Source organism: Limulus polyphemus, unplaced genomic scaffold (genome assembly GCF_000517525.1).
Source record: "Limulus polyphemus unplaced genomic scaffold, Limulus_polyphemus-2.1.2 Scaffold1771, whole genome shotgun sequence".
Lineage (NCBI taxonomy): Eukaryota > Metazoa > Arthropoda > Merostomata > Xiphosura > Limulidae > Limulus > Limulus polyphemus.
Genome location: NW_013667381.1, coordinates 198,742 through 209,463, shown reverse-complemented (window position 1 = coordinate 209,463; position 10,722 = coordinate 198,742). Strand labels below are relative to the sequence as shown.

The 10,722-nt window shown below is 34.4% G+C and overlaps 1 protein-coding gene across 1 annotated transcript in view; it reads left to right on the top strand.

The window, feature by feature from the left end:
• Nucleotides 1-612: 612 nt before the first annotated feature.
• LOC106464889 (RNA-binding protein 5-like) overlaps nucleotides 613-10,722 on the top strand; it is a 66,157-nt gene continuing 56,047 nt past the window's right edge. Inside the window, exons 1-3 of the mRNA XM_022392693.1 lie at nucleotides 613-821; nucleotides 6,351-6,583; nucleotides 9,728-9,806. Coding sequence (XP_022248401.1) covers nucleotides 6,426-6,583; nucleotides 9,728-9,806 — 237 coding nt within the window. The 5' untranslated portion in view covers nucleotides 613-821; nucleotides 6,351-6,425. The remainder of the gene's footprint in view (nucleotides 822-6,350; nucleotides 6,584-9,727; nucleotides 9,807-10,722) is intronic.

Sequence of the window (10,722 nt, the reverse complement as noted above, 5' to 3'; positions counted from 1 at the left end):
CAACGGTATGTTTACGTACTAGCAATGATAAAATTCAGGGTTTGATTCTTCGCGATACACACAAAAGATAGTCCAGTATGGGTTTATTCAGAAAAACAAAGAAACAAGTTATACTACGAATATAAAAGACGTTTCATATAATCTTTTGCCTCTCACCTCGCCCCCAGTGGCACAGCGGCATGTTTGTGGGACTTATAACGCTAGAAACCGAGTTTTGATACCCTTGGTGGGCAGAGCACAGATAGCCCATTGTGTAGCTTTGTGCTTAACCACAAACAAAAGCCTCTCATCTCCAGCCCAATTAAAAATTTCAAATATCAATCGAATGTCCTCTAGCAATGACTCGTGTTAGACAAAAGATAGACCTGAAATACTATTTTGAATCCACAATGGACAAATTAAGAGGAACGTCTAAAATCATCCGCAATTTATGCGATTTTTACCAAAATTTTAGACATGTTGGTAAATTTATAATTTATTATCCTACCTGGTATTAACGTAGTTGTTTGACACTTTACAGTTTTCATAAACGCGGATGAATATACAAATTCATGCTTACTTCGAATTCTAGTTTAGGGTTCTCTCAAGGTTAGTAGATTCTATTAAATTTGCTCTTGGCTGGTGTATTGTTTACGCCATTTTGAATCGTATCCAAGTTAAGTTGGTTTCTGTCCTTCATCAAAAAAAGACTCAAGTTTCCGCGAGAAACTAAAAATATATTAGATTTGTGGAATTGAGGTATTTCGTGTAGATATTTGTTAACAGTTTTAAGAAAACCTATTTTTGGCCTGCGTTCCTTTGTGAGACGAAGTTTACGAATGGTAACGTGCATGTACTTGTAATTGTATTTCTATGACGAGTATGAGTCTTGACTAGCTCTATATAGTCCTCCCGTAATTAGTATTAGTAGTGCTGATAAATGATATAATTTATCTGCCTACTATTAGTAGAGCTAAGCCCTATCATGATTATACTTATACTAAGTTAATAATAATAGTGCAGTAAAATTAATAACTTTAGTTGTAGTTTCTGCTACTACTAGTCCTTGTACTGTTACTGTTAGTATTAATGCAAGTTGTACTGATGTAGATTATAACGTTTTCCTAGATAAATATTATTTTGTTATTAATAAAGTAACCCTGTTAGTTACTTTAGTTATGATTGTAAGTTTTATTTTTTTAATTTCATTACTACAAATTCGACATGCAGCTAAGCCTAAAGTCATAACTGTCATGACTTTAGGGTTTATACGTTATTTAGTTTTTTTTTCATACTGTTTACATTTTGGGTTTTGTCTAACTTTAAGAAAGGACATTGAATTGTTGGTAAAGGTTCAGAAAAGGAAAACTGGGATGATTCTGATTTCTGGAGATAGAAGGGGTACCTTATGGAGGATAGTTTGAGAGGCTGACTTTACCCAAATATTGAATTACAATATGATATCTTTTCACAATTTATGCTTACTGTTATATGATAGCCTGAACATGAAAATGAAAATTCTGTGTGAGATCTTATGTTAAAGCTAGAATTGGGCAACTGCTGATGACATCACTTGTGTGTATGTAATTGAAAGTGATGTAATAATCCTGATACAATATGTTGTCATATATTTTCTTTATACATGCTAAGTTAATAAACTAAACAGTATTCATTGATAAAATGACATTTGTAGGAAGGCAAAGTTTATTGTCCTAAGGAATATTGTTGTAGTTCAGAATTTAACTACTGGTAGCAGCATGTTATATTGAATGGTTGTGTGATCATATTCCTCACAAAAAAATGACTAAGGTATAAAATTAACCTAGTCATATGATGTCTAATAATAACAGGGTGCTTATGTCAGAGTTTTATGCAACAAAAAGCACCTATAGCTGCCAAAAAAGTGGTGGATGGATAACTCGTCCTACTTTCAATAATAATTTGTGTGACACTATTGCACAAGGAATAGCTGTACAAACACTATACAGTGAATATACTAAATAAATAATGCTCGTAAGTAACAAATTACAAACCTAGTGAGAGAGCTTGGGAAATTGAAAATAAACAAATTGATATAACAGTTGGGTCAATGAGGAGTTTAAGTAGGTTTATTGCATAACAAGTTAAATGATGAGTGTCACATTTAAAGATAAGCATAATAGGCACAAAAATAAGCTTAATTGGTATTATTTCAAACATTAGGACTATTAGAAAGAAACTGAGTGAGTTCATTGTTGTAGTACAGTGTTTACCAACATGGGTGGTACCGCCATAGTGGGCATTTTTAAAATATGGGGGGTGGGGGAGTAAACTTTAAGGGGGGTGGACAGGAAAGATTTGAGGGTTTCAAAGTTATATTTGTAAAAATTAAACCATAAGAAATGTTGGTTTTTCTTTTAACATGTTTGAAAAATCATTGTGTGGGTGTGTTTGTGGCAAGCAATGCTTCTCATCCATTCGTTGAGCATCTCTCTCTTTTGGTGCCACTTTTGGTACTTGCATTAAAAATATTTTAGAAGGAAGCATGAGTGCTCATTGTTTGCTGTGGCAAAAAAAAAGTTGGTAAACACTGTTTTAGTTGAAATGGAAGATTGGTAAACTTTGGAGAACATAACTGGTAGTCTGATATCCTCCAATTTGTTTCCATCTGCATTTCCTTTTCTCCTTCCTTCATTCCCCCTTATCTTCAATGTTTTGAGGATGTGATCTCAAATTTCTTGACTGAAAATGCTATTGAGAGGATATTTATTCTTACACATGGTTTTACTCTATTATTTTTGTGTTTCCAAAGTGACTGGGTTCTGGCATATGGTTGTTGACCTGTCATCTTTCTATCAGGTTATCATTCCTCAGTTGTGTGGAGGGTATCTTTTCTCCCCATTGGTTGTTTTTTCACACACCATGGATAACCATGGTCGATATTTTGAACATCTTTTTACACATTCCTACTGTTCCCATCCTCCAGATATTTTTCTTTGTTTCATCCATAGGGATTGAGTCTTCCAGTTCAGTACTCTTCTTTTTGGCTTGTGTCTGCTCCTTCATTCTTTGCTCGACTCTCTAGGGCATTCATTTTTATTATTCATGGTTTGGTAATGGCCTTCATATTTTACATAGATAATTGGCTTCTCCTTGCACCTTTTCTGACACCTGCATTTTTCTGCAGGAGTCTGCTCAGTTTATTTTTTCCCCCCTGAACACAAGATTCAATTACTTCTGAGGATTCTGCTTTCCCTTCTGCCACTCATTCCTTTAGGCCATACTCACACATACCTTTTCTCGTGGTAGTTGCTGAACTGGCAATATGCTTCCAGAGATCTGTTGTCTTTGATCTTATACCTACTTTTTCATCTTCTCAAGGTTTTGATTTCGTGGCTCAGCTGTGTCAAAACCACAATGGCCATTTCCTTTTCAGCACCCTGACTTGATCTCGATTCTTTCTCTGTCGATTCTCTTATTAGGGGATGTAGGCTCCAGAAGAGCTTTCACTTTACATTTACATTCGTTATCTTCTTATCGTCCATTTGCCATTTTCCCATTCCTTCTCCTTCTCATGGATAGATTGGTCAGGATACACTCTGTTTATTCCATGATTACCGGTTTTTATCAACCATCTAAAATATATCTGGAACAGATATATTTTACTTTTACTCTTTACTTCAATGAACTTGGTGGTGGTTATGCTTCTTTTCTCTAACAGGGTTCTACCCACAGTGTGATCTCTTCATCCTTTGGTTTTTGTGGGATTTGTTGTCAGTTGGGCACACCTGTAATCACTGCCTTCACTACTCTGAACTACAAATTTTCCTTCTTCAGATCTCCAGTTCCTCATCCTCTGGCCATATTGGCTGATACTTTCACCTAGGACTGGTATTCTCTTTTCCTGGATATCTATCCTCCTTCTTGTCTCCTACCTCTGATACTTGACATTCCTTGTTAGGTCCTGTTGGTGGTGCCTTTTGGGCAAGCTCAGCCCTGCTTTCCTCTGCTCCTTCATTTGGCATCCATTTTTGCTCTCTTTCTTCTACTTTATTTCCCTTTCTGTCCCAGGGGTGTAGTCCCTTTATTTTCACTTGTTGGGTTTGTTCAGTCTATTCCCCTCTGGGCTGGACTCTGATCATGTGTCCTTTTTCTGATTCCATTTCTATCATCCATTATCTCTGCCCATCAGTTGTGTCGGGTTTTTCGACATTGGTCCATCTGCCTCTCCCTTCCTCTTGGCCATCCTGCTGTGGCCCACATTTTGGTTCTTTTCACTTTGTTGTTTGACCATGAATTATCAGTTTTCCCACTCTTGCTGGTTTTTGGGCAGCTTATCCCATACATTTTGCACTTTCCCTTGCTGTATGGTTTTCTTCTCCTTACCTTTCCACTTTGTTTCAATCCTTCAACCCATGCACCCTAGCTCTAACAGTGTCCACTGCGAGATGGGGTGTTCCACAAGACTACTAGAAGTATCCTTATGGTGTGTAATTGTACTTACTTGTCTGATCCAGACTGTACCATTACCATGGACTATCATGGAAAAATCCAACACCAAGGAAGCGACTGTCTGCTTCTTTGGCTTGCTCTTGCCTGTTTATAAGAATGGGTTTTGCAGTCACTTACCACACCTGCCTCCAGTAAAAATATTTTCAGCTGGTGGTCCAATGGGGATCTGGGCACTTTTCCAGGTTCTCCCATAACAAACCCTCTACTGCAACCCTTTCCAAGTGGGGCATGGAAGACCCTTACTACTTACCAGTGTCTAGCTGCTGGGGTGGTGGACCTTGGAGAATCCTCACTGGTTGTTCTTAGTGCAATATAGTGAGAAGTAAGGCAGCTAGTGTGCCTTACTCCTGCAGCCAGATCCTGTTCAGTAGAGTTGAGATAATTGCACTCTAATCACACTACACATTGACCGCTTGTGTGCAGGTATTTGGTTGCCCATGTTTGAAATCCATCCATCCCTGCAACACTTGGGGCTCTTTTGCCTCTTTCTTCTTGGGCAAAGAGTATGCCCTGTTTGAGAGGAGATGTGGTCTCCCACAGGTGTGCTCCTCTGGAGCCCCTGTTATTGAGTATCAAACTCTATAGGTGCTTTCTGCATGGAGCTAATTGAGGTTTTAACTGCCTCTACACTACTCCAATGTGAGATTCTAATAATTCTATGTGGAGATGAGGTATTGTCTCAGAAGTTAATATTTTCCTGTACTGAAAATGTATTTGTGACAGATGCCTCCATACACATTCCCACTACTGGGCACCTTTTATTTTCCTGTGTTGTCTAAGTTTGAAGTTACCTCAAATTCAAGTGCTTATGGAAAGTTACTGTGCATGGAGATTGTATCTCTCCTTTTGGTGGCAAACTTGTATGATGATATCATATACCAGTGCAGTTCATGTTAAACATGCAAATTTAGGTGGGAGTAAGCTCAAGGCTAGTAGCATGCAAGCCTTATAGGCTGATACATGGAAGTGTAGCAGTTCTGTGTGTATAGAAGTGAGTATCTATTGGAAATACATTTTCGTAAAAGGTTTGTTTACACATGTGATGTCTTTTATAACTTACTATGTAAATTAAGGACAACAAAGGACCTATTGGTCAATCTAGGCCAGTCCATCAACTGAACTAAACTTTAAAATTGAAACACTTGAAGCCAGCATTTGTCTTTCAAATGTCTATTAAGCCTTGCCTTAAACTTCCTTTAGTGCATCAACCACATCTGAAGGCACATCTTTTGAATGCTGATAGCCTGTTTGAAATGGCTTTAGTGATAGTACATGCATTTAATTTTATACAAGCCAACTCTTTATTGTTTAGTTGTATTTATTGATGATTAACTTCTTGCAACTTGTTATGACACTATAGTAAAATGCAACTATAGTGTTCAGGCTAACTAATTTTGCATTTTTATGTCAATTTTTTGTAGGGTTTATTTGTACTAGCTTTCTGATCTTAATATCAAATCTTGTATAATTAGTTTAGCAAAATTTTGTAAACTAAAATGGTAAAAGGTAAACATTATTGTAAATTTTGTGTGCATATTATAATTGCAGAGTTTTACTGTAGTTGCATTTAGGTGTTTAAAACAATAAAAGGTACTTTTACATTATACCCCTGCAATTTTAATAACTTTAAAAAATATATATAAATATAAAAATGACATATAAAAATGCATTTTATTCATATAGTAAATGTCCTTAGTAAATGTATAAAATTATATTAATAAGAATTGCATTAATGTAGTAAAAACTTGCCAGTCATGGGCATTTAACAGAATAGTACCCAATAGAATGTTTCAATTAGCTAAATTTTCATTTAATTTATATTTTATTATTGTTTTAAAAGTTATGTAATTATTTTGAAATATTTTTGTCATGATTTACAGTTTCTATATAGAAGACACTAGAAGTCTGAAACTTTGTAATATTGCAAGAATTGGTTTGCTTGTTCATCTAAAAATATGAACTACACTCCTGGTACAGAGTGCTCCACTGATGGTGAGCCTTATGACAGTTTGGGTGAAAATAGTGCAGAATTTGGTATGAGCATGGAAAGATCTAATGAGATTCCAGAGTTGGTCTTGTCTGGTGACTTAGACAGGCAAAAGCGCAGAGAAAGGTAGATTAAGATTTTATTATGTTTTTATGTATTAGAGCATAAGGATTTACAGTATCAGATGCAGAATTGAGATATTTTTTAAGTTATTTTGATCCCAGAAATCATAGCGACCACATACCTAGAAAAATTAAAGAATTAAGTTTACGGAAGTATGCCCAAGTAGCATTTTAGGTAACTAACAAAATAACATGAGTGTAAATATACTTTTTTCCATCTTATTTCAAATTTCACTTGTATAACACCTAGAACCTCTTAAATACATATCAAAAGTTTTTTAAGGTAAGTGTGTATATTTTTTCATTTTCTCTACAAAAATACTAACTGTAGCTGTTATTATCAAATTATAGCACTGGTGTATTTACCGTGTTTACTGGGGGTAAACCAGCCTTGGGAGATTAAAAAAATTGTTTTAGTCAAAAATATTTTAATATCATCCATTACTAGCACAAATATATAATTACTGTAGTTTTGAAAAAGCAGTGACACAAGATGTTATTTACGAGAGATATAACCATAATTGCCCGCAGTGACTGTGCGAGTACTGATTATGTGTGTTGCTATGGTGATTGGATGCTGTGAAAACAGTTCAGCCTATCACCATGAGTTAAACACTTGTGAAGAATATCGCTCATGATTAGTATAGTACAATTAGATGTTTCAAAATAAGACATAGGAAAAATGTACATATCTTTTAATGTTTTTAAAATATCTTCTTTTGGTTATAATCATAATTGCATATAAGTTATTTTTAATGTTTTATTTTCCTTTCCTGTCCTTTAGCATTGTTATTATTTATCACAACACATGTAAATGGGTGTCCCAGGCCACTATTATGGTGTCGTGGGCAGAGGAACTTTAGGTTTCAGCTAAATGTGGTGGAGCACTCATATTACACTAACTCTTATTAACCTGAGGAATCATCGAGTTATATGAAAATAATTATTAAACCTTTCAAATATACATCTTAATATATAAATAACACATAATTAATAAAAAAATATAAAATGAAAACCTAAATATAATTCAGCAGTATTTAACTAATGTATTTTTAGGTGAGAAACAATGCTAAATTTCTAGCAAGGATAACAGCAGCAAGAATGCTAAGAAGGGTTTGACTAGTTCTCTATAGAATTCTTCTTGCCAATTTTGAAATAACTTGGAAAATTGTATTTTAAAATGTGCTCTTTCTATTGGTTATAAACATGTAGCTCAACTCGTATAATTGGCTGAGAAATCACAATTATCTGTAGAAAGTGGATGTGGCATCTGTGAAGAGTTTCAAGAAATTTTTCTCATTTTTCTGAATGTGCCTTAAGGAGTTTGAAAGAAGAATGTGTAAACAGCGCAATTAACCTAGTTTCTGTATATACATGGAAGTATAGTGTAATGAAGAAGTATTCAAGTTACAGAGACAAGGATTTAAGAATTTGTGAACTTAATCATCAGGTTTCTTTTGAACTAAAAGAATTAAAGCTTAGATAATATAAGACTTTTAACTATATTGTAAATTTGAATGCTAATTTCAGTGGCATACATTGATCATAAGATTGCTTAATTAAATTTTGAGTGTAACTAAGGTAAAATCTTCTGATATGCACAGAGTAAAAAAAAGGGACAAAACATCAGAGAAAAATAGTCCCAAAAGTTGGAGGAATGTATGTTCTCCTCTTTTTATTTCAGAATCTCCATGCATGCTTAATCTATGCTGTTTAGCTATGCAAATTATAGTAATATTTTAACATAATGTTAGTCAATCTCTTTTTTATGTGACATAAGGAGAGTTCCATAATTTGTTAAATTTGAAGACAGGTTAGATCAAGTATTGTATTATGAATAAACGTGCAACAAGTGTCTTCCATCAAGTTGAATTATCCTTGTTTGAAGATTAGAACTTGGAAGTATGTTCTGAAGTTCACCCTTTATAATAAGATTACAAGCTGAAGTGGTGTTAATTAGGTAGAATTATAAGGAACAGTTGATATATCAATGCAAGGAATAGTTGAAATATCAGTGTTTTTATGCCTGTAAAACTAGTAATTTTGCCTTGAAAGTCTGGAGTGGAAGAATGGAAAGAATGTGGCCTCCCTGCACAAATTATGTTGTAGAGAAAAATATATAGGCAGTCTTAAAGTAATTAATAGTGCAAATTGTACTTGCATAGTTGACCAATCCATCAGTCTTTCTGTATGTTTGGTAGGCTAAAAAATATTGGATGCCAGTTCAGAGACCCACTCTATAAGTGATTCCTTGAAACATTTATATAAAGGAAGATAACAGTTGTGGCAACTATTATTGAAGCTTATTTCACTTTCCTGGTAGCATCTTCCCATGATTATTTTTGGATAATTATAAAAATGGGATGGTACCTTTGCACTTAAAAGTCATCACTCAGAGACTTAAAACTAAGATTTTTTTCAAGCAGAATGGCAATTTGGTGACTGCCACATTGAGCTGGAAGGTGCCATTAGTACATGACAAAGATGTGGCAATATCACTTTTCAGGTGCCATTAGTTTAGTACATGACAAAGAAATGGCCCTACCACTTTTCAGGTGCCATTAGTTTAGTACATGACAAAGATGTGGCCTTGCTTCTTGTCAGTTGTCATTTGCACATAATTTTATATTTAAATATTGAAGTTTTTATTTGGAGTGACGAAAAAACAATTATTGAGAAGTATCATTTGAAGCACTCTTTGACAAAGTATGTCCTTTTCTTTTAGTAATCTACAAATTAAAGTATGTCTGGCCACTCTGTAGCAGTTAAAATCAATGAGATGGATATGTCAGCCCTCCATGTCTTCAGCCCTTCAGTCTCATAGTCTGGACAAAATATTTATAATTTATTTTCTTCATCAAAATTGTGTATCAGAAGTTCATATTTAGTTACAAAAAAGGTTAATGTTACATATAACTAAGTATTTTAGTGACTTATGATGTCATGTTCTACAATTTTAGCAATTTTTTATTTTCAAATTCTGGTTGGCAACCCAATTCTAAGTAAAGAAAAGGTTTTTTCATTTTAGATGTGAACAAATCTTTTAGTAGTGGTGAGAATGGTTTGCATTGAATTCTGAGGTAACTTGACACATGAGTAATTACTATGTTATTCTGTTTAGAATTATATGCATAATTATCTTTCATAGGAATCGTAGGCAGAACAGGAATAGAAATCGAGAGAGATTTGACAGAGACCGAGGCGATGGTCCATATGGCTGTAATGAGGTATGAAGAAATGAGTGATATGCTCACTGTTTACATTTTTAATGTAATCTGTTTCATAAATATTAACTATGTATTATTCAGTACTGCACTTCATACTTTTGCCATATTTATTTTATTGCAAATTGTTAAACTTCTTGAAACAATATATATCAGATATGTGATAGAAAATAATGCTGAATAGAAAATTTTTCCTGTTCGTGAAAAATGCTTAATATGATTCAATGGTAAGTTTCTATTTTGGCAAACAAAGTTGAAATATATTAGGACTTTAGTAATTACCAAAGTATCAAATCCTTAAGCATGCATATATTACAAGCTCTACCTTTACTCCTTCAAACCTGGCATATGTTTAATTTTACTGCATTGCAAGAAAAAAAAAATACATGATGAAATAGTTTGAAACTTCAGATGAGCTTTATACAACATCTGTAGTTTCTGCAAATAAAATATCTTAATTCCGAAACACATACATACTTCCACTGATGCTTATAGCTATTTCTCGATCCTCATCTTTGCCATCTAAACATCATGTTCGCTTGCTCCAGTCTTTATACCCCACCCGACTGCCCTGGGCAATATCTAATTGGGTAAACTTTACACTGGCCCTCACATGCCCTCTGTACAGGTATTGTATATAAGCACTGTATGTCGACAATATAATCACTTTTCTCGACAAAGTGCTAGCACTGTGAATTATGTTTTGTGGTTAAAATTTTTTTTTAAGCATCTTGACAGTAGTCTGGTTTTTTCTTTTTTCCCCCATTGCTGATATTTTGTTGGTTTTCTTTTGTGATTAAAAATAAATAAAAATGCGGATGTGAATTCCCGTGTAATGGTTTCTAGCACAAGGGTTAACCATACCTCATCCATTCCTCCTTTGTGGTGTGGTAATATTGGGGGGGGGGGTCCACTCTGT